Consider the following 24,898-nt stretch of genomic DNA (forward strand, 5'->3'; position numbering starts at 1 on the left):
GTTTGTAACGCTGAACATCGTACGTGTGTGCCTGTGTGCACGTGCATGCACACATGTAATGATTGCTCTGGACTGCCTCTGCCATTTGTTTTAGAGACGCCATCTGACCACCAAATTAAATACTGTGTATGCATTACATTGTTGTTTGTCTGAAATGTTAAAAATCCTCCAGAAGAAATAAAAGTAGTTCAAAGTATAAAGATGAGATCCTAAAACACAACTCCTGAAACTTCAATGTGCTTAAGGATAATACTGAATCTGTTCAAGGCAGATTATGATGCATACTTTTAGGAATTCCAATATAGCAGGTCTGGGATGAGGCCTAGGACACTATATTTTTATCATGTAATTCTGGGGCAGGTGACCTGTTAAACCACACTTTACAAAACTCAAGTCTGACATTTGCTGGTCAATAAAATAATCACGTGAAAAGTTGCAAAGCTGCATAGGTTTTCAAGAAAATGATCACTTTACCCTAAGATAGGCACAAAAAGACATCTGAAAAGGCACCTACATACAGAGGTAGTTGGAGAGATTTGGGAAGAACTAGAAAACCTGTCTCTCTCTCTCTTTTTTTTTTTTTTTTGGTAACCTCCCATTCTGCAAATCTGCACAGCTTTCAGTGACTTTTTTTCTGCAAGAACGGCTGAGATGGGATAGTTTTCTGAGCAGAAATCTGCATGTCCTCTAAATTCTACCCCCTGCCCCGCCGGCTGAAGGCAACGCTGGCTGCACCACATGTCTCATTAGTTCGCAAACTAGCAGAGCACAGTAAATCCTATCCCCAAGGACTTTCCAACCATCAGGCTACAATAGATTACCCAGCCTCCCAGTGAGAACAGCTGGCCCACTCCTGGGAACATTAGTGCAGGCACATCATCTCCATTGGTTTCTGATGACCTTTACAAATCCATATTAAAAAAAAACAAAAACAAAACAAAGCCCTCTGATTCGAGGATCAAATCTCCTTTCTGACCTGGAGAGTAGACAGAGTGTGCCATAAGGTCAGGCAGTGGGGGAGAATTCCAGGCAGAGCGGAGGGGGAGAGGGTGGGCTTGGAAACCGGGCTAAGAGTTGCTGCTCCGAACCCACTAAGTAGAAACACACGTGCTACTTTGTGATGATGGAGAAGCAAGCCTTACCAGCTGACAGATCACAGCATATTTTGCTTGATGGAACCTCTGAGAAATAAGATGTACGTTCCTNTACGTTCTTCACATGAAGAGGAGAAAACCTAGGCTCAGAGAAATGGAGTGACTTGGCCAGGAGTTCAGGCCAGCATCTGCGCCTAACCACTCCTAACCCAGGCCAGGGTGTGTGTGTTTGTTCCACAGAGAATACACCCTTGCCCCCACCCCCACCCCAAGACCCCGGGACTGTAGCACCAAAAATTGCCATGATCCCCTTCAAGTTTAAGATTTGGGGGAGGGCTGATCAATTCCGGTCTTGTTCTGACTTCCTCTTAGTGTAAAATAGTGTCAAAGAGAAAGTCCTTCTCCAACCTTTGCTTTTTCCATCGGAAAGACATGCCTATCACGGCAGAGGAGTCAGGCGAGACAGAGTTCTGCTTCAATACAGTTAGTACAACAGAGTTAATTCTTATGCCCACGGTCAGGCTTAGAAAGGGGTTCCATTATATGAGGTATGCTTATCCAAACACTGAACCCAAGATGAGCCTAACAAAATTAAAATCAGAGCACAAAACTTTCCCTTACAAATCATCTGCCACTAAGGGGAAAGTCACACTGCTGAGCCACTCAACTAGGCTAAGGAGGGGAAAAAAAGTGAACAAAGAAGGTTACTTCTTTAGAAGTCCTGGCTTTAGCAACCTTTGATCTCTGTACTGTTCTCCTTCCCAGGGTTGAGTAAACCTGGCAGAGGGCCAGGGCAGGGAGCTAGCCTCAAGGGATATGATCATTTTTTGGGGCGAGGACGAATCCACAGGATGACCAGAAGGGCAAGGTGCGGTTGATCTATGGGAAAGGCTGAGACACGGAGCCCGAAAAGCTGCTGAATTTGAAATCAGTATTCACACGTGCTTAGAGTGTGGTAGATGTTTCATACCTATACAAGATAGGGACTAAAATTGCTGTAATTCTTCAGGAGGGCAGCTCTCAAACAAAAATCCTCCCCTTACAGAATAAGCCATGGAAAGCGACAGGCTTCTAGGTAGGCAGCCATTCTCTGCAAATGTTCTGGCGTTTGTGTCGTTAAGTTAGTTTTGCTACCAATAACCAATGTTTGTGATGTATTTCTGAGAGATTTTCTGACCATTCCTTAGCAAGGAAGATTATTTCTTAGTAAGAGGCAACTCCGGAAGTCCATAAGGACAGTCTGGTGCGGGGAGGGGCTGCCACGGCATCAGCAGGACGGGAGCCTCTGAAATGTGCCTTGAACCTATGCAGTTGTATAGCGAGTTGCTCACCCTCCTTTGGGACAATCTGCAAAGGAGTGGAGGGGACAAGGGCTGCTGGAGACAAGTCCCATCACTGACAGCACTGACAATGACCTCGGGGATCAAAAGCTGGCACTCCAGAGACGGGTAGACCTGAGTCCGAAGCGTGGCTTTGCCAGATAGCAGGTCTGCAATTTCAAATACATTTTTCAAGCTCTCTGGCCCCCACTGTTTTTTGTAAAGAAGGGTTTCTAATAGTACCTATTTCATCAGGTTGTTTTGAGAAGGGAAATCATACATGCAAAGAGCTTGCTTAGCACAAGGCTTGGCGCAGAGTGATTGCTTAATAGACTTTAGCTGAAAAAAGGCAGGAGGAGTGTGCAGACTGGGAATCTTGTAAAACTTTGCTTGAATCTAAAGAAGGGAGGATGTGTTTATTCAAAGCACCTTTGTCATGAGTGTGTGGGAGAGAAAGATCAAGAATCATTGATACTGCAGGAATCCTCAGAAATGAACAATCACCCTGGGAATCCCTAAATAGTCTTGTCCTCTCCCTGGACCACAGCAGCTTAAGAAAAGAGGCTTCTAGTTGATATGTTCTATACTCAGTTCAGTGCGCAAAAGGCAGGTGGGAGGCATGGAATACTGCCCAGCCTTAACGCTCTTGGCCTAGAATTTAGAATTAATTTGGACAAGGCCATTCGTAAAAGGAGTTACTTTCGTTTTAGAAGGCCAGCACCTCATCCATTAGGTCACTGGGGCTTCACGTAGCTACTTTCATTTTAAAGCACGCATTTCTGTAGCAACCCAGACACATCCTAAGCCTGTTTTGGGATACCCACACACTTGCCACCAGAGGCATTCGTGGCACACGTGTGTCCTACACACAACTTAGGAGCTGTTGTGACCTTATCATACTTAGTACACCTTCACGTTCCTCCATGGGACAAATGCTTCAACACTTCTTGGAACTACTTCTCAATGCAGCTCTTTCCCTCCCTTGACACCACCTTCCATCTAACACCAAACATTGCAGACAAAATGCCAGGAAACACTTTTAAAAAAGGAGCAAAAGTCTAAAAGCATAAATAACAGTGAGACGTATCATGGGAGGAGAAGAATAATCAGATGGGGAGAGATTCCATCACTTGTGCTAATTCTCAATGTGTTAGACTGAGCCGTATGTGGGAATAGTTTTTAAACGTTTCTGACTAAAAAACAAACAGAAGACAAACTCCTATGCTATTGAAGAGCTGGGCCCAGACGCCAACACAGGGGAGCCGTCTCGGAGGCGCCTGCCAGAGGCACGGTAAGGGCAAGGAGAACAAGTACAAGCAACACAAAGTCTAGGATATTCAAGCTCCACTCCCTGATCTCTTTACTTTCCCCCACTCAGCTCTCTTGTTCTCCTTCCCTGTCCCTTAAAGATCCCTGGTGAGCTGCTTCTGGACAGGAAACTCCGGGTTATACTTTAAAAGGACACAACATTTGAAATATGTCATAAACCAACAACAGTAATAACATACAAGTTACATGTAAGTACAGGACGGCGCTGTCAGAGCCCAGACTGTTGTCCACCTGCACGGTCACTCGGAAAATGCCCACGTTGTGATAGACGTGTTTGATCCCATCTTCCATGGAGCTGAGGTTGACGTAAGACACTGCGATGCCATCACCGAAGTCCACTTGGATGAGTGTCCTCTGGACGTCACCCTGAAAAACAGCCCCCCATCAGAGAAGGGGAGTCGGTGCTTGCTGCCTCTGCTCCAGGGGCTGGGGCTTGTCGCCGTCTCTGGCTCAGGGCTAGCAGCAGACTCCCTCCTACAGCTGGGAGCATCTGTTTGCATTCCACAGAATCCCTGTGACATTCCCTGGCAGACGGGAGCTTACCAAGATGGACGTTCTCCAAATCTGAAGGACACCGAACACCAGACGTTTCAAGGTTTGGAAAACTAAGTGTTTGATGATCAGCTCCAACTTGATACTCAGTTTCCCTGAGGGATCTGTTCATACCCTTATCATCCCCATGAATAAAAGGTGCACACACACCTTTCAAGATTCAGCCTGACATGGTTACAGACCTCTTCCCGTGTGTTCAGGACCCCCGAGTCCCCTTCTTATCCCTGGTTCCCTAACCATGTTAGAGGAAGGATAAAAGACACCTTGCCTCATACCTGACAGATAGGACATTGGGCTCAGCGCTATTATTATTTAAGATAATGATGGTTAATTCTTTTATACTTCAGTATTCTGTGCTATAAAAATGATATCATTTTATTCTTCACAGAATCTTAGCTGGGAGAGAAAAACAGGCCACATTTGCTCATTTTACTGGTAGGGAAGCTGAGGTCAAGAAAGATTTAATTATCTGTTCAAGGTTAACACAGCTAGTTAGCAGCAGACCTAGGACTTGACCCCGTGTCTGTGGACTTGCGTGTCATTCATTATAGGTGGATGAAGCACAGCTGGCTCCTCGGGCTTGAATCCCAGGGTGCCATTAACAAGCTGCATGACTTCTTCATCCAAGTCATTCAGCCTCCTTGGGTCTCGGTTACCTCATCTATGAAATGGGCAAAATAATACCTTACCGTCTTCACACGAAGGGTCATTATAAGACATGTGAGTTAATTAGTCCTCTGTAAAATTTTGGACCAAATCACAGCTGTCAAAACCACGCAGCTGTGAAGGGCACGCAATCCCCCTTTTACAGCTGGATTAGAATCATACAAATCCAAATTCCCAGTGGGAGGCAAGGAGAGGAAGATAAAAGTCTGCTTTCTAAAATCCCATGCCTGTAAGAAAACACTTTTGGAATAACAGTAGAGATTCTTAAGGAACAAAGTTTCTTAGATAAAAACCAGCTTCCTTCCCATGCAGTCCATCCTTTATCAAGTTTTTCTTATTTGTTTTGTTAGCTTGTCCCATTTTCAGGGAAAAAAGCTAAAAATAAAAAAAAAAAGAAAAAACGCAAAAAGCCACACACACACACACACACACACACACACACCCCCTCTGAACTAAAAAANCCCCTCTGAACTAAAAAAAAAAAAAAAAGTATTTTCGATTAAGTAAGGTTCATATGGTATCATATTTTTTGAAAAGGCCAAGTTTAAAATGCTGACATTTAAAAGATTAATTCACAGGGAAAGGAAAAGCAGTTCAAATCCTATGAATTTCTGTGACCTACTCTTCTGATCTATGCCCAGCCAAGCATTGTGTGGGGGGCACACGGCAGGGCAGCTAACTCTCAGGGAGGACATGAGCAAGAATTCTCCCCTCGGGTGGGAGAAAGAAACTCCACTCAGAACTACAAGACATATCATCCACAAGCCCAGACACTGTGCAATTACTTGAATTCCCTCAGCTAATAAATATAAATGTCAACCATTCTTGCTCACTTGTTCCTCATTTGCACAAATCAGACTGGTCAGTTTCTCAGTGCTGTTTCTGGTCAGTTCTCCCATGTTTTCTGGATTTTCAAGAGTTGCTGTCAGCCAACCTTAGGTATAGGCACAGAGGAAGAAACCGCCTTAAAATCATTTGGGACAAGTGTCTGAGGGAAATATCAGGAAAGTTCAGGTTAACTGGGTTAACCATGGAATAAAACAAGCAATAGAATTTCCCAGAAAGAGAGGGAGTGAGAGAGTGAAGAGGGAAGGAGAAAGAAGGAGAGAGGGAGAGAGGGGAGGGAGGAAGGGAGGAAGTGAGGAGGAGGGAGAGAGGGAGGAGGAGGGAGAGAGGGAGAAAGAGAGTGAGGAGGGAGGGAAAAGAGGGAGGGTGTGAGGGAGGGAGGGACATTGAGAGAGAGACTGAGAAAGAAAGAGAGGTTTAGGCGTTTGTAGAGACAAAGTGGACATCAGGTAAGGGTCACCATTAGTAAGAGCACAGAGGGGAGACTCACATCTCGGCTGATTCTACTTCAGACCCCACAAGTGACAGCAGCTACCCACACAGCTGAGAAAAGTCCAACTCTGGCCACCCTTGCTTGAGTCTCCCAGCCTTGCCCTTTCTGTCTGGTATTCACCACTCTGCTTTTGTGGGCCTGGACTTTGACCTCTTTCAGCGACTTAAAACTCCTCCCAAGTTCTGCCTGGATGTCCACTGTCTGTCATGCTGGTCTTTGGCCTGAGAGTATTTCTCATTATCCACTCATGACAATGTTCCCTGTGTATGGAACAGGTGAAAGAAGGGAGCCACAGTGTGGGGATGACTGTATCAGTAGGGCTGCCTTCACAGAGGAGTCATGCTTTTAGGGTACTTGGTCAGGTAATAGGAAGATCTCTCTAGCTCTCACTCTCATTCTCCCTAATGTGAATGCAGGTCCCTGGGCTTGGTTCTCTGCACCAGGAGACAAGGGCACCAAGGGGCCAAGGTAGCATATTTCATCCCTGCTGTTGGAGCTGTGCCCACTCAAGTGGAACATGCTAGAGGCCACGCTTTTGCTTTCAGAGGCTCTCAGGTGTTTCATGAGCCCAACACAGCTGTCAATGCATCTCTTTGGGGCTCATCAGTCATCAGCTTCTGACTTCCTTGGGCTGTAATTGTCATCTGAGACAGGGATGCCAAAACTCCTTTCAGAGAATAAGAAACAGGGCAAAGGCAAGCAAGCCTAAGTCCTAGGTCACCACGATTAGACACACTTGCCCTGCTTTAACTGGCTTTCTGGTCATTCATTCATTTACTCATTAAACCAACCAACCAACTGGCAGATATTTATTGAGTGTCTATGGGAAAATGATGGTAAGTAGATTAACCNGGCTTTCTGGTCATTCATTCATTTACTCATTAAACCAACCAACCAACTGGCAGATATTTATTGAGTGTCTATCTTGTGTCAGGCATGACATGGGAAAATGATGGTNAATGATGGTAAGTAGATTAACCAAGCAAAACAGATGTGGTCTGGGCTTTCATGAGCATATGGACTACTAAGTGAGACAGATGAAATAATCGCAGATAAATAAAACGTTTTTACAGGGGATGATATGAAAGAAAGTACACGGTGTTGTAAGTTACAGCAGGGAGAGGTAGAGAGCTAAAAATCTGATCTGATTGAGAACTTCAAGGAAAGCTTCCCAGAAAAAGTTATATCTGAGCTGAGATGACCTTAAGGAAAGAAAGAACAGAGGGAATCAGATGTGCAAGGGCCCTGTGGCAGAAGGGGAATGGTACAGTCACAGAAAGCTGAAGATAAAGACACAGTGGGAATGTTTTATGAAATTAGACTGAAGGGGAGAAAATGACATTTTAGGAATTGTGGCTGAGTTTCCGATTTTTATTTTTTTTCCAAAGAGCAGTGGGAAGCCATTAAAGTGTTTTAAGAGGAGGTTTAGTGGAAGATGGCATGATGTTTTTAATTCAAAAAGATCACTCTGGTTACAATATGGAGGGTGAATTGGAAGGAGGCCCAAGTATTCTGGGAAGCTACATAGGGGGTAGCTCAGGGTAGATGATGGTAGATTGAAATATGAGTTGCAACAGGAAATTACATGTACTGTCTTGTAATAATTAACTCCCATAGTTTATTGGTTTTGAAACCAATGAATCTCAGATTTTGATATCAGTACCTCTTGTAGAAATTAAGAGAAAAAAGTGCTGATGCCCAGCTACCACCCAAGGTACCTCTCTTGACCCAGGGCCTCTGGGGAAGACGCTCGGTTGGTCCTGCTATGGTCTGAGAAGGTCCACAGCGGATGCTGAGCTGCGCCAAAGGTTAAGGCCCTTGGGATTGGATTGTTGAATATTAGGTTTTCTCGTCATGTAATTCATCTGAAGATGAGGACAGCCCAGCACAAGCTGATGCTATTCTCATTCCATTCTGGTATGGGGCAATGCTTCCCCAGGGTGTTTTAGGATTCTCAGTGCATCAGTAAAGGCCATGGATAAAAGAACTAAACTTGTTTTTAGGTGACTGGTGCACAACTACAAACAAAAGTTCGACAATGCATGTGGTCAAGATTCACTAACATCTGCAGGAAAACGAGTTGCTGGATAATACACGAGTATTTTGTATAAAATCCTGAGATGTGTCCTTACTGGCTGCATCCTTAGTACCTAACACAGTGCCTGCAAGTCCCTCTTCTCCATTTTGTATACAGTGCATCCGCTTGTTCATTGAAGTGCTTTCTTATATATTATCCCAGTTGGCTGTTAGGACTAACAGGGAGATAGCAAGGGCAGATGTGCTTTTGATTTGCTGCCGCAGGAGAACTGGGGCACAGGCAGGTTAAGCAAGATGTCTGCAGTCCCACTCAACATGAGACTGAAGGAAGGGTTTAAGATGATCTGTGGTTTAGCTTTATCCAAGCAGCTCAGTCCTTGGTGAGCTTCTTTAATTGAAAGTTACTTGTAATGCCTTTCAAGTTACAGAAAGGGGATAACAAAGGCAAGGTATCGCTTTCTTTTCTTGTTAGACTCCATCCCTGGCTTTGACTCATTCCCCCTCTGACAACAGCTTTGGTTAGAAGTGGAAAGATGGATTGGCACGAACGCCATTCTGCATTCTGACGTCTTCCCTCTGGTGAAGCGGTATTGTGTCCAAGCCATAAAGAAGATAGAGAATATGGGGGACAATAGGTATTCATAATTCAGTAGTCAGAAAAATGCACCGTATAATTGAGAGTTACTTCCATTTAATAAATTGCAAGTCTTCATTCCTGAAATGGCTCCTAGGCTGGCAAATATCTAGGCTACCGTATACAATTCTTTTAGACCTACTGCCCTTTCGTCATTCACTCTGATATATAGAACTGAGAACATTAGCTCAAAGATGTGCCCAAGAAAAGCACAAAAGCCACATGAAATCCATATGGGGATTCTCCAAGGGCATCACTGACTTCGGTAATAGAAAAACAAATATATCAAATGGCCACCGAGGAACCAAGATTAACCTGAGGAACGGAAGGTTGTGAACCTATCAGTACCTGCAACATGGCTTGAGAGAAAAATGGGAAAACAAATGCTATAGTAACTCAACACTGACAGCCTCATCCAAAAATGAGATTCCGAGACACTCCTGAAGGCATTATAGACTCACTGCAGATAGAAACTGGGCTCCTATGTCAGAGCCTGGCCCGTGCAAAGCTCAAGCTTGCCTCAGGTTTCACCGGAATTCAGTCTTGAAAGTGATATTAAAGTTCATGTAGCAAAAACTATGTTGTAGAGAGCTGACTTTAGTATGACCCATTTTTTTTGTCAAAAACAAAAACAAAAACAAAAACACAGCAGATAACAGTATATGTGCTGTATGTGGGTGTCTGTATGAGCATAAAGGTGCTGGCAAATACGACCCAGTCTGTTAACACTGATTCGCCTAGGGGTGAAGTGAAATGAGGCAGAGAGAGACCAGCATTTAGGATTAAAAGAGGGAGGGAGAAAATGAGGGGAAGTAGAGAATTCACCAAAGGGGTGGGGGTGGAGTATGGTAATAACATAAGCAACGCTGCAAAACACAACATTCTATTTCTACCATTACTGTAAATCAATATTTAAATATTGATTAAGTGTATGAGAAATGGTCAGAAGGTAACACAAATTGGTAACAGATTGATGATGGAATACAACCAACTTTGGTCTTAGATTTCTGTTCATTTTAACGCTGTTTTGACAACACAGTGAGATTAAAAAAAATGATTAAGCAGCATTGAATGACAGAAACAAAAATTAGATATTTCAGCCTTTTCTTTTTAAGGCTAAGACTATTTAGTAGAGTGGGGAGCACAAAGTAACAGTAACCTACCTGTGCTTTGCATACCTTATTCTAGGTGGGTTTAGTTAGACTCAGGTTAGTGGAGTCTCGACAAGAAAGAGGAAAGGAGATGACTATGGTACAATGAGCTTTCAAAGAAGAGATTTCGTCAGCTGGTGGAAGTAAGTTCATGGGGAGAAGTGCAATCCATTTTGTGCTTATTCAATAAGAGTGAACTATGGCATATGGCTTCTAATATAACATATGCAAATAAGATTGTTCTAGAACATCCCCTGGTGGTCACTAAGGAAAAAGAGAATATTTCTTCAGAGTTTACTGTAGCAGAAATAATAACTGCTCTCTATATAGTAGCTCATTTAATCTTCAACCCTAAAAGACTGCTAAAATTTGCCCAGAGTCCTAAGACTAGCTTGAATCAAGCTCTCCTTAACTCCAAGTTCAGACCTCCTACTATTTTACTATGCTTATTCCCGGCGGGTGCTCTTGAAGAACGGATTCACTCATATTTGAAACCAGAAAGCTTTTGTAAACTTCAGTAACTAAAGCCCTTTAGAGGAATGCCAACATGGATCAAATTCTTCACTAAGCAGCACTGTAAGAGGAGCCCAGTATAATGCACCAGGCTCTACGAAATACTATGGAAGAACCTGCCAATGCGAATATTAAACCAAGAGTGAAAGGACTCTAAATGAGAATCAACTGCTGTAACTATGTCAAGCTACCCCTTGTATAATGGTAAACCAAGTCCTTCCAGCATGGACAACACCAGTCTATGACAAAAGGTAGTCGCAAATGCCCTATCTTCAGTTCCTAAGCAAGTCTTGGTTCTCTCTGGTATCCTTTTCAAGAGTTGCTACCATTGCTGAGCTGAGGCTGCCTCACTAGATCAGCTGGGAAAGTATTTCCCGAATATTTGGTTCAAATGATGATTTACGGGTTTTTCTTCAGCTTCAAAACTGAGCTCTGGACACAATCCCCAGATATGAAGATATTGGCATAACCTCAAATTACAGAGTCAGTTTCTTCCCTTGTCTATTCAGAGATGGTTATCTAGAGCACAGGTGCCTCTCTGAAGATGCGGCCCCCAAGCCTCTTGCAAGAAAAGGCAGCGGTGGACTTGGATGCTCTGACCTGGAGGAAGAACATTCGAACCAGTGAGGAGGGCAGTGCGTGCATGGGGTTTTAGATTTCACCAGGGATCTCAGGTCTGACAAGGTCCGTGATGTCAGATGACCAGATTACGGATCCACCAAACCGTTTGCCTGGATACCTTCTCTAGGATGAAATGCAGATGGCTCAGCCCTTCCTTCAGGACTCTGAGCCTTGGGACCTGCCTCACTAAATATCCAAATACTTCTGGATCTAATGCTCAGACCAAGAACTTCCAACTGGAACACCATAAAACGGTTTAATCCCTCACTTGCAAATGAGCCATAGTACCATGTGTTTGAATGAACAGCAAATTTCCACATTCCCTTTTTATGTCTTCTGTACTAGATGTCTGGCTTAGAATACCATAAGGCTGGAGGAACATTTGGCTTGTGTAACCTGATAAATAACTATAAGCCGAGGCCTCTTTATTCCATCTAGACATTGTGGTAGAAAGAGGTCAGAATCTTGATCCCTTATGTTTTGAAAACACTTTCTAGGTAATAAAGGACATTACTACACTGTTACCACTACGTGGTGGCTTTAGGAATTAGCTCAGCAGGCTTTGGTAGGAAACTATGATCCCACCAAATAATAAAAGTCATAAAGATGTTTCTGAACAACTTTAAATATCACTCTAAAAATAAAACATTCAGGCATGTAATAAGAACAAAATTATGTTTTTTTAAAAAAGTGAGAAGATTCCTTCAGGAATAAACCTGTGCAATGAGTTTTTCCTAGTAGCAAAATATGCAATAGAAATATGTTAGCTCAATTAGAAGAAAGAAGTAAAAAGAGAGAAAACCATGGAAAATTTATAAGGAGAATGCAGGAAATACATAAAATGAGCAAAAAGAAAATTCAAATTGCTCATAATCCTACCAGCCAGAGAGATCAACATTAGATTGGTAAATGCCATACTAACTGATGAGAAGCACATGGCCACGCATGCGTGCGTGCATACACACACACACACAACACTAGAGTCATTACACTGCTTTATGTGATGCTTCCAAATTTCTAAACAGCTTTCAAAACTTTTCTATCTATCATCACTTGCTAGACTTAACCAAGTCATAAGATCTTATCTATGAAATGGATATATGATTTCTTGCTGTGGATGTTACTTTGTCACTTTCCCAAATTATTAGGCTCTTGAGAGATCTCAGTGACGTTACCAAGCTCTACAGAGGTACTGTGTGTGCAGGTGCCCTACAGACATCAGGCAGTAACCTGGGAGTTACAGGCCCTTTGAAATGCAATTTATATGTCAACTTCAATTTCTTTACTTATAAAGATAGGTAGAATGATCATGATCGTAATCATCACATCTAGTGTAGGTGACCAGCTCTTTTTATAATTCTATCATTCTTGCTGTGGGCCTTACTGAAGATCCACTCATATTTGAGCATCCCTTCAGGGTGCTAAAATAATCTCAGCTCTCAGGTGAAGATGTAGAGTTTATCCAAGAGTTGTTGGTCATGGGGCAGAGACTTTCCATTGCACATCAATGGTGGGTCACATTAAGGAAAGAGCTGATAAGGCCCCGCTCATGGAAGAGGCAAAGGGCAAAGCCAGAAACTTGAGGAAGTTACACACTTGGGCAAAACTTGTATGGTTGGGTGAAGTTCTCACATTCAGGGGTGGCGGCCACCCATGGGTATGAAATGGGGCACCACTGTTGCAGGGCCTACAGCAGACAGGCTGAGAGACTGAAAATGCATCTGAAGACTGTTTCCTACATGTAGACTATGACCCCAGTTGCTGGGATGTGCAGTGAACTGAAACGCTCAGTAATGAGCCAGGTATCGCTCTTTGCTTATCAAGGCAGAATGTTCTCTGCAAACACTGATTCCCCGAAACTCTAAAGAATAGCAACACCCCAACGTTTGTGGACCAAAACTGAGGAAGGAAAAGTGGAGCCTTGGGAAGAGTTGCCAACTAAGCCAACCTGAACTTCAGATGCTAGGCCTCTGGCTAAAGACAACCTATAATGCCCGCCTCATTTCCCTTCTTTTCCTTTGTAACTCGAAGCAGCAAGGGAGAAGAAATGAAGTGGCTCAATTACCTTGCTGGAGTCAAAGAGAATAAAGCTGAATGGAGTAAGGAATAATACATGAGAAAGCCTCTTAAGTCTCCAGGGCTCATTGAAATCAGCTCCTGTTCCTTTGTGTGGAAGGAGAAAACAGCTGAGGCTTCTGAGTCAGATCTGGGCTGGCTTAGAAAATGGATACCTGCCTAGACTTAACAGTGCCTGCGAACTCTTTGTGCCGTTTCTGAAAGCCCCGATTTTTCCCCAGATGAAAAAGTAGGTCAAATTCTTTTATGAATTCAACAAATGAGGGTCTCACAGCAAATTTTATCAAGAGTCATCTTCTCTACCGTCCGATGGCTGGAAGCATCCTGAAATATTTATGAAGTGTTATTACATTGTGGTTACTTTTATGCTGCCATAAGTCTTTCAATGTATGTGAAATTACAGATCATTGAAATCCATTTAATGAGGACACAGCCTTCACATTTTGGAGTTAAATCTCACAGAAGAAGTTATAATCATGAATTTTCCTTATTAAGTTCCAGTCTTTGTATGTAAATTGAAGTATTAAGACAATGAGATAGAGATCAAAGTTTTAATTTTAGTCCCTTGCCTCAGATTTAATTTAAAAGTCTTAAATTATGCAGCGAATTGCATCTCTTTATTCTTACAGCTGTTTAAAACAGATTTAATTATCTTCTGTAACATGCAGACACTACTTCTGCCTAGCAGTCCTCTCAAATGAATGCCTTCCAAATCGGTTTTGTTGAGTTCTTAAGACTGATTAGGCCCTTTGCCATCCATCCTGTGCCTTCAGGTCCTCACACTGGATTTCTCCAGGAAGCTGAGTTATTGCACTGAAAGTCTATAGGCCCATTAGGTGCTCATTAGTGGTTCAGAGAACATTCATCTTAAGCAAGTCTCCAGACAGTGAGATGCCACCTCTCATTGGATACCTGGATCTCAGTGCAAAATACTTTCGATCGGCTTCCTAAAATTCAGGTGCACTTGGAAAATGTTTGGTTAGTTAGATATACCTTTATGGATACTTCCTCTCCCCTCCTGGTTTTCTGGATCAACTGTTCTTTGTCCTCAAGAGAACAATGATGCATAAATGCAGAGTGTGTATGTGTGTGTATGTGTGTTCTTGGATCAGCCACAATGAAGGAGTCTGGGATGGAAGAAATACTGTCTCCTTTGCCTTGTTGCTTCTGATGACGGTTCCTTCGTTACGGTACATTGGGAGAGAACCCTGAAAACAGCAGGGATGCAGTTCCTGACAATGGGGCTTTTCATCAGCTTCTATAGAATTATGTGATTCTGAGTAACAAGTGTGAGCCAAGTTTTGGGATTTTGAAGGAGCTGTGTTATAGAGCTATTTCTATCCCCTAGACGTGGAGGGTGGCCTCACATGCTATTTGCGGGAAGGGATTCCATTTCTTGCATATGTCAAATCAATAAAATTTTGGCTCGGTTACATACTATTGTGCATGGAGTTACAAGCTAGCATCAGTGTATCTAGACTTTGATTATCTTTTGTCAATAAGAAGTTCTCTTCTTTACTCTGATTTTAGCAAGGTTTTCATTGATATTCTTATGTTAGAATTAGGACATGCATTAATACAGAATAAAGGAAGGGATTTAGATTTCAGATGAAGACTTTAACATATTTTAGATGTTATTCAAATTTTAAGAGTCTTTTCAAGTTCAGACTTTATCTCTACACTCCTTGGGGAAGCCTATCCAAATCCACACATTTATTGAGTTCCTATCAACACGTTAGGCACAGTGAGAAGAGATTCTAGAGCAGAGACCAGGCATGGCATGGTTTGTATCTTAATGATATTCATAATGTAATAGGGGCTGCCAAAAATATTGTTACAATATAATGCAGTAAATTAAATTTTATTTTTGTTTTGAATGAATATAAAATATTTACTATTTTCTATTTCATGCAGTTATATTTTATTTAAAACTTGATACAGTCGAGGCCCTAGTTAGCCTAAAACATGTATTTCCACAAAATGAATATGTCTTGAATGAAAAGTATATGATATAAAATTGGAACTTAGTAAAATATGTGTTGAAGAACAAATAAACACATATGTCTAACTACTTCGTGGGACAGTTGATTCCTCGGGTCACTCACACTTCAGTTGGAATGCACAGAAGATGGAGCCTACATAGAACATACCTGGGGACAAAGAAAGGGACATTGCCTCAGTTCCTAATCCAACGCAACGTAACCCAACCTCATAGAGAGTAGGCGAGTCTATGGGCAACAGTGGAACTATGAGTAAGCCATGAGACACAGAGGCATAATCCTTGGTGCCCAAATAGCAAAATATTATACTGACCTGGAGAGTCTTACGCCCACTTCTGCATTAATCACACCACAGTGTAATTATCAGAATGTAGTGGGGACCTCTTGGTTCCTTTGGCACCTTGAGGACTTATTGCTCAAGAAGCATCAGAAACTTGGCATTAATATCCCTATGGTTATGAAAAACTGGCACTAGGTATGGTGGCAAGAGCCAAATACTATATTCGAGGTAAATTTAGGAGGATCAAATTCAAATGAGAAGTGGACTCAGAGATTTTGAGGGGGATAATACAGACCCATGTATTGCCAGTGGCATATGTCAGAGGTATTTGCTTTTGTTTTGGATTTGATGGACTAATTCATACCCAAGACCCTGGAGAAGTTTGGCATACATGGATGACAAAGTCCTAGAGTGCTGCATTCATATCCTATGTTTTCCGATATTCTTTAGAATGGATAAAACAATACCAGATACAGGGAAGCCATTCAATAAAGATGTAATTTTACAAAGAGAAGGAAACCTAGAGAAGATTTGGAATCTCTCTTTGTCGAAATGGTTTTTAAGGAACTGATCACAAGCCATGAATATTCTCAGAAAATCCAGGAGGAAAATCATGTTTTATATATTGACTAGTGTCTAAGAATACAGCAGCAGCCAAAGGCCAGACTGGTTAGGGCATAGGTACTTTTACCTATTCTTTCTACTCCTTGGTCTTTGTTGCTACCTGCCCCCAGTGAAGTGTTACCAGGGACCCTTAGGAACTACATGAAATTCTTTCCCATGAAATGGCTGTGCTGTCTGTAAAATGCAATGACGACAATGACACCTATTCGCATAGGCTAGCTGTGGGATCCAAATGAGACAATCCAAAAAAGCATCCACAAACCAGACTACAGTTAATGCTCAGTGTTAGATACCCGATATATTACCACTGTGTCAAATTTCAAGGCTTCCCAGCTTCTCAGAGCCACTCTGCTTTCCTTTATTTTGCATTGCTCATCACATGCATCACCCATGCTTGTGTATATAATCCAGACATTAATAGAGAAACAGGTTGTTTCTGTAAGGGAAGCTTGTGAATCATCAGCGCAGAATTCCACAGTTGAATGTGAGGTCCCCAGGGCCTCTTGATGTGGGGACAGTCTTTTCGGCTTGCACTCCGCACTAGGAGACAAGAGCATCAAGGGGCCAGGTCTGACAGCTGAAGGTAGCAGATTTCCTCTCTGCTGTTGTAGCTTTGCCCACTCAAGTGGAATGAACTAACTTGTTATTTTTTCCCCCTTCTTATGCCCAGAAGGCATGAATTTACACATCTGAGAACCAGATTCCCCAATTTGTTCTCACATCACTCAGCCAAATCTGAGATGCCTGATGATCTTGGTTACATAGAAAGCAAAGTTGAATGGAGGAGAGCCTGGCCTCTGTCCCTGGAGGGTGAACAAAGGTCAGAGCTGACCGGTGTGAGTTCTGGTTTCAGATCGTGCTCTATTGTGTTCTTAGAAATGGAACAAAAATCTGAATTCTGAAGCCTGCTAGAGAACAAACATCGGCTGCTTCAAAAGATCATGTTCTAAGTTATCATAACCAGGTTCCTTCTGTCTCTGGGAAAGGGGACTTCACATTCACTGTGCAGGGAGATGCAGGGTACAGGATTGGCTCAGAAAATAAATCTTTCCCTAAATGTCCCCAAAGTTTTCTTTCTTTTTTTTTTTCCTTAAAGACCTAAATATAAAATGTATAAATCAATGTTATTTCAATTTCTCAAATGATTTTTAATAAGCTTTTTGTTGAGTATAATAAACATAAAGAAAAATATGTAAATCAGATATACAGCTTGATTTTTTACAAAATGAATGCATCCATTAATCAACAAAAAATTAAAAGTTTCTAGTATTCCCTTATCTTCCCTGCCACTTCCCCTCTAAAAGTAACTATTACTCTCACTTCTGTGACCATAAACTAGTTTTGCCTACTTTTGCAGTTTAATTAAATAGAATCACACAGGGGTGCCTGGGTGGCTCAGCTGTTAAGCATCTGCCTTCGGCTTAGGTCATTATCCCAGGGTCCTGGGATCAAGCTCCGCATCGGGCTCCCTGCTCGGCGGGAAGCCTGCTTCTCCCTCTCACACTCCCCTTGCTTGTGTTCCCTCTCTCGCTGTTTCTGTCAAATAAATAAATAAAATCTTTAAAAATAAATAGAATCATACAATACATATTTTTTCAGTCTGATTTCTTTAGCATAATAGTAGATATGAGGAGATTCATCCAAGTTTTTGTAGGTAGCAATAGTTTGCTCTTTTTCATTGTTCATTCATTGTTTCATTCCATTTTATAAGAATACTGTAACTTATTTCTTGATTGTACAGTTGATAAATGTTTCCAGTTTTGACCTCCTATGAAGTAAATCTGCTATATATATTATTTTACATACATTCTGGTGCATATGTGTATGCATTCTGATGACCGTATACTTAGGAGTAGAAATTCTGGGTCATAGGTTGTGCATATATTCACAGAAGAATAAAGTGGCTAGTAGTTAATGTCAAACAGATCTCCAAGACGGTGGTAACAATCTACACTCCAAACACCACTGTATGAATGATTAGTTGCTCCAACAACACTTGATATTATTTGTCCTTTAAAATATAAATCTTTTAAAAAAAGTAAAAAGTAAAAGGACCCTGGGATCATGACCTGAGCCGAAGGCACAGGCTTAACTGACTGAGCCACCCAGGTGCCCCAGTAATATTTTAGTGTTAAGTTGCCTTCCTCTGATGAGCAGTGAGGCTGAGAATTTTTCATATGCTTACTGGCTATTTGGTTACCCTCTTTGAAAAGTCCATTTAAGTCATTTGTGCATTTCCTATTGGGTGGCCAGAAATTTTCTTACTGATTTGTAGAATTCATTTATATTTTTCTGGGTATGAATGCTTTATTAAAATTATGTATTGCAAATAACTTCTTACCCTCCAGGGCTTTTTAAATTTTCTTTTTATTTTCTAAATAGTATATTTTGAAGAAGAGAAATTCATAGTTTTAATGTAGCCTGATCAAACTGTATTTTTCTATATACTTAGTGGGTTTCATTTTCTGTTTTAAAACAATCTCTGCCTAACCCAAGGTCATAAAGATACTTTTTTGCATTTCCCCTTAAACACTTTAGTTTTATCTTTCAAAATTAGATTGACAATCCAGTTAGAATTATTTTTTTGTGTGTCAAGAGAGACCAAGATTCATATATTCCCACATGGATTTTGATGTCATTGCACCATTTATTGAAAAGATTATAATTTATCTACTGTACTACAGTGTCTCATTTGTCACAAAGAGAGTGTGTGTGTGTATATATCTATACATAATGTGCATGTGTGTGTGTGTGTTTCTTGACTCACTATTCCCTTTCTCGATCAGCTTGTCTATGTAGGATATATATATCACCACACACTTTTAACTACTATAGTATTATAATAAATCTTGGTGTCTGGTAATGTAAGCCATCCAGTTTTGGGAGTCATCTTGAAGACTATCTTTGCTATTCTTGAGCCCTTGCTTTTTCATATGCTTTATGATCATGTCAATTTTAAACAATAAATATATTCTGGAGATTTTATTGAAATTGCCTTGAATATCAATTATTCATTATTTCACAGTTGTTTTCCCTATAGGAATTAAAATACCAATAATAACGTTCAATCCTGACAAAGTAATCCTAAGTGCTTCATCTTCTCCCTCTCAAGTCACACGCCAGAGCCTGTCAAGGCTACTCTAGCTCCCTCGACTTTGCTCTTGTTTTGTTCTGTTTATTCTTGAAGCACAATGCATAGCCTGTAGTCCTGTTATCAGTGGATATTCTTGGGCCCCAACCAACCTACTGAGATGGGGCCCAGAAAACTGTTTTACTATGTTCACCAGGTAATTTTTATTCATGTTAAAGACTGAAAACCACTGAGCTATCAGAAGAAGGTGGAAGTCAATGATGTAGATCTTAATCCTGGTATTGTTGTTAACTTTTTAAATCTCTTTGTGTTCACAAAGCCTAGCACGGTGCTGCCCATATTTTAGTATGCAGAAAACATGGCTCAAGACAGGACTGTCTGGCTTGATAGTCGAGATCATTGAATGAAATTGTCCTTTAGAGGACATCTTCTTCATTTATAAGATGATAAAAATACCTGTGCATATTTAAAAATACCTGGTATAAATTTCATCTTATCCACTATCTAAATATTCAGAAATCACAGATAACCATAATTTGTCAAACAGTCATTGATGCTCATAACGCTATCACTGGGTGCTATAAAATTACTGACTCTCGATCACCAAAGAAAGTATACTCAATTATATTTGGATAAGCCTTGGTGTTGTATGTATGACCAGCATGCTGCCTTTGGAAAAGAAAAGCCAAGACATCAGGTTGAGAGAGGAAGAGAGCATAAGTATCTGTTAGGCTGAACATGTGTGGGCACCAAATTATTTTTGGAATACCATTAATGTATTCTGAGAAAACTTTTGGCTGGAAGTGCCAATGAGGTACAGTTAAATCCAAAAAAGAACTTCCAAGAAATTACATCTTAAGTAAGAGTGAAGAACAACTTGCAGTGAAATGAGAATAATTGAGGAAGGGGAAATAAGAGCAACAGCAACAAACCAAGGATCCAAAAGGAGAAAACAATTTAAAAAGTAAACAACACTTGGGGCGCCTGGGTGGCACAGCGGTTAAGCGTCTGCCTTTGGCTCAGGGCGTGATCCCGGCGTTATGGGATCGAGCCCCACATCAGGCTCCTCCGCTATGAGCCTGCTTCTTCCTCTCCCACTCCCCCTGCTTGTGTTCCCTCTCTCGCTGGCTGTNTTGGCTGTATCTATCTCTGTCAAATAAATAAAATCTTTAAAAAAAAAAAAGTAAACAACACTTAAAATGAAAAAAAAATTAAACAAAACAAAAACATATGTAAACCAAGTCTGATTTCCTAGGAAAAATCATTGGCTCTAGAAGATAAAGTGGTTGGGGATCTGGTCCTACCTCTTCCAGCTGCACCATGAGAGTAACATTGTGCCCTTGCTCTGCTGTCAACTTTCCATCAGCAGTGACGATGCGCAGCCCCCGCGGGGCCTTCCCGGGTCACTTCTGTGGTTTGGCAGTGTACTGTTCTCTCACTCCATCTGTGCAGTTATTGGAAACCACTTTCCTATACCTACATGGAGAAAAGCTCAAGATGTAATTCAGCTCATTACAATTTGGATCACTCCCAATTTTTTAAGCTGGACCTACTACCGTGTAGCCTGGAGAGCCACGAAGAACTACGAGGACCAGAGCTAATTCATACAAAGTACCCAACAGAAAGACAAATTGTCAGAGTAACATATTGCACCTAGTGTTAGCACTTTAAGAGAATTCTTTATCGGCCACTCAATGAATCATTTTGCTTCAGAGCTGTGGGGAATGCACAGCAGAAGGCATGGTCCTGGCCCTCACTATGTTTATAGTTTTGAAGAGATACATGTGGATAATCCAGGAGACACTTCAAAGGCTACATAACTGAGGGTTAGAATGAGTACTATATACTGCAAGGGAATTTGCAATTCAGACAAAGACTGTTATGGATTATGTGATTGAACATTAGACCCCACAGAGGATGCTACGGTAATAGCTTTGTACAGAAGGTTGGCTAAATTTGATAGTTTCTCCTCAATATTTTATGACGGACTATATTGCCTAAATATTGAAAACTCCTATTAAGGAGACCAGTCTGCAGATTGAGTAAATCTTCCCCCCTCTTTTGCTTATTTCTTCTTATTTTAGCTTTAATAGGGACAAAAAAGGATTATTCTACAAATTTGTCCAATGCAATTTATCAGAGTCATCATAAACCAGAATCTGTGGTTTTAGGAGTTTGAGCTTCCATGTTACCTGTTCATCATCCTTTTGTGTGGGGTCCACAGTAACCACTCTGTGTACTCATACATCAGATTTCCCAAGCCTACTTACCTAGAGTGAGTGGTGAAGTTCAAAGTGGAAGCAAAGTCTAAGGTCTTTCCACTCTTCCAGACCAGAAGTTGAGAAACTTTTAATGTAAAGGGCTAGACGAGAAATATTCAGCTTTGCCAACTATGTGGTCTTTGTTACAAGTACTCAACTCTTTGATTATAGCACGAAAGTGGACACAGATTATGTGCAAAAGAATGGAGACAGCTGGGTGTCAGTAAAACTTTATTTACAGATACTGGCAGTGTGCCACATTTGACCTGCAGGCTATAGTTTTCCAACTCCTTCAAATCTGGCCAATGTCCTTTCCTCAGTCCCCGAGTCTTGGGATCGACTACCTAAGAGCATGGTTGAGAAAGTCAAATTAAATCCTGTCTGGGAAAGTACTTTGAACTCTATGGATCACTATAAGGTCAATTATTAATATTTAATTCACCTCATAGAGTAATCATATAAATTAAATAGATTAATGTACACAGAGTATTTAAAACTGCCCTGACGATTAGCAAGTGCTTATGAAATGTTGCCAGTTATTTTTATTTAATATTATTTCTCCTACCTGTTCATAACCTTCACGGCTTCCAAACGTCCTTAGGATAAGTCATAAATCCCATAATCTTGTCCATGAAGCCCTCCACAAGCTAACTGCACTACATCTCTGAATTCTTTCTCACCAAAAAGCTCATCTGCCCTAGTCAAACCTCTCTTTCAAGCCTTTTGAGAAGTATTTTCTTTTGCTCTTTCTGCTTCTATGTCTTGCTACATGCTCTATCAGTTGCCTGAAACTTCCTCTTTAAGTTAGAGCTTCTCTCCTCTGTCCTTTCCTGACTGAGATAGTAAGATATTAACTGAAATAGTAAGAAGTTCATATGTAGAGAATATGTACTACATTTGCCGTTGTGCTAAGTTCTTAACATGACTTTTGTCATTTATCTTCAAAATACCCGGAACTGTTCTGCTTAAGGAAGGTATTATTATTTTCAATATACAGATGAAGAAATTAAGATTCACAGAAGTTAAGCAGTTTTCTCAAGATCACCCAGTCAGGACCCCAGACAACTTGTCTCTAGAATATCCACTCTTCACCATTACTGTACTGGCTCTTTCAAAGGAATGAGATTGTCCCTCCTCTAAACTCTTAAACCGTCCCTGTAATTTATTGATAGGAACCCATTTATGCCTTGTACCATTTTCTTCCTGTGTGTGACTATGAACTTTTAGGTTCCTTGAGGGTGTCCTTGTCCCTGGGGACATGCAAAGCTGAGAGTCAGGAGGTCCACACTGGGATGACTGGTGTCATTTTAAAGGTTGAAATATCTGCACAGCAGTTGGTTATTACTACTGTCCCCAAACCCTTCAAGCACCTCACTCACGAACCAGCCGTGACTAATCCTTACCTTCTGAGTCTCTGCTTTGCCTCACAGTCCAGCAACTAAGGGGTTAACACCCAGCCCAAAAGGCAGCCTGGAACTCTCTGCTCCTGCACTAGGATCCTTACCTGTTCCATGAGTCATTATCTAGTCTGTGCATGTTTAAGATCATTCCACCTACTATTTAAGTAAATCCATTGTAGGTGCTTATGAGTGCCTGCTGATTAACAGAGAAAATAATGGCAGGTGGGAGAGAGAAGGGGAAAAATAAAAAAGGTGTCATCATTGGAGAATGCTGACATTCTGGTACCAGTAATGGCAGCAAGAGAATGACCAGCAATGTCACACAGTAAGTAAGGAATCCCAGTAAGTAAGGCATCCCAGTGCGCATCAGAAACTCCCTGCCTGTTTTAGAGGCAAGGCGCCATGCAAACTAAAGGCAGGTTATGATTTTTAATCACTTAGCATCCAAGCACACCTGTGACTCTGTCTTGGCGAGCGGCTCTAGAGGCATGGGCTCACCATCACTACTGGCATCATCAGCTAGAGAACATTCCTTTTGTTTGTCGCTCTTCTAACCAGTCATTGCCCCAGGCTTTCCTGAATCCTGCAGCAACAGTTCTGCTTAAATCCTAAGCACGAATCCATCCCCCCTGGGATTCTGCCACAGAGAAGACTGTTGGTAATTTTTTTTAAATGCTCATTAAAAAGCATTCTGAAACCATTTTATTTCCTGGATGAAAATGGCATCACATTAGCCCTACCCAGACCTGTCCCTGAAATTTAGAAGAAAATTGTGCAGAAATACAGAGTTCATTTACTCAAGTAAGCACACACCTGCTTTTTGCATTACAGAATGGTTCTATTTTCATCACAGCAGCTGTCCCTGGGTCTGAGTACCATAAATGAATAATGCATTTAATATGTTATTAAATGGGACTGCTACCTCCATAATAACAAGGCAACTTATGATTACGTTGGACCTGAGCTCTGAGTATTACTGGGATGCATTTAGTTGGTAAAGCATTCTTCAATCCGCCAAGAAGAAAAGTGCTTCGTAATGGCAAGGGAGTCTTTGTACAATTACCAAAAAGGAAACATCCTGCAAATGTGCCTTTGATTTACCGACCGCTCATCAGTAGAGTCTTACTTACTACTTCAACAGCCCCAGCTTCAACCATTCTCTTCCTTCCCATCTTGAAACCCCTTTGTCACCTTCTCTTTTTTACCACCACCTTCTCTGATTTTTCTTCTGTGCTTCCTGCCAGTCTTAACACAGATGAAGGCCACAGATATTCTCTGTGAGTGTAAAACTGGAAAAAAGCCACGAAAGTCATCATAGTCTGTGATTTTACTATTTAGTAGGGGTTTTTTTTGTTTGTTTTTCTTGTAATTTTGGGGTGGTGGTAGAATATGGATGTTTATGACTCTTCACTGTAAGTTAAGGTGACAGTATAGTCTAGGCTCAGTAGATCCCAACCCTGTCTGTCCTTTAGATTCACTTGCAGGCACTTTTAAAATAAATGGATGCCAAGATCCTGTTCCCAGAAGTCTTGATTTAATTGAGAATTAATTAAATTATGATTTAATTGAGAATTCTGGGCATTAGTGTGTTTTTGTGTTTGTTCTAAGTTCCCCTGGTGATTTTTGTGTGCATCCAGAATTAAAGACCACTGCCCTGGTGGTTAGAACTAGTGTTGTAGAATCAAACGGCCTGAGTCTAAATTCAGGCACTTACTGGATGAACCTGGGCACCTACCCAACCCTTCTCTAATGCTTGGGTTCTCTGCTTGTCAAATAGGGACAATTATAGAATCTCTTCAATAACATTCTTGGGAGGATTAAATGAGATACTGCATTCAAAAGGGCTTAGCCTAACGTGTTGTGCATTGTTAGAAACTTAATAAATATTAAAATATCAGTATTAGCTAAAAA

The 24,898-nt window shown here is 41.3% G+C and overlaps 1 protein-coding gene across 1 annotated transcript in view; it reads right to left on the minus strand.

The window, feature by feature from the left end:
- The window catches only part of SORCS1 (sortilin related VPS10 domain containing receptor 1), a 518,641-nt gene that overhangs the window by 47,725 nt on the left and 446,018 nt on the right, over positions 1–24,898 (minus strand). Inside the window, 2 exon segments of the mRNA XM_034663251.1 lie at positions 3,922–4,108; positions 20,631–20,802. Of these exon segments, the coding sequence (XP_034519142.1) occupies positions 3,922–4,108; positions 20,631–20,802 (359 nt within the window).

The sequence above is a fragment of the Ailuropoda melanoleuca genome, chromosome 6, assembly GCF_002007445.2.
Source record: "Ailuropoda melanoleuca isolate Jingjing chromosome 6, ASM200744v2, whole genome shotgun sequence".
NCBI classification, from domain to species: domain Eukaryota; kingdom Metazoa; phylum Chordata; class Mammalia; order Carnivora; family Ursidae; genus Ailuropoda; species Ailuropoda melanoleuca.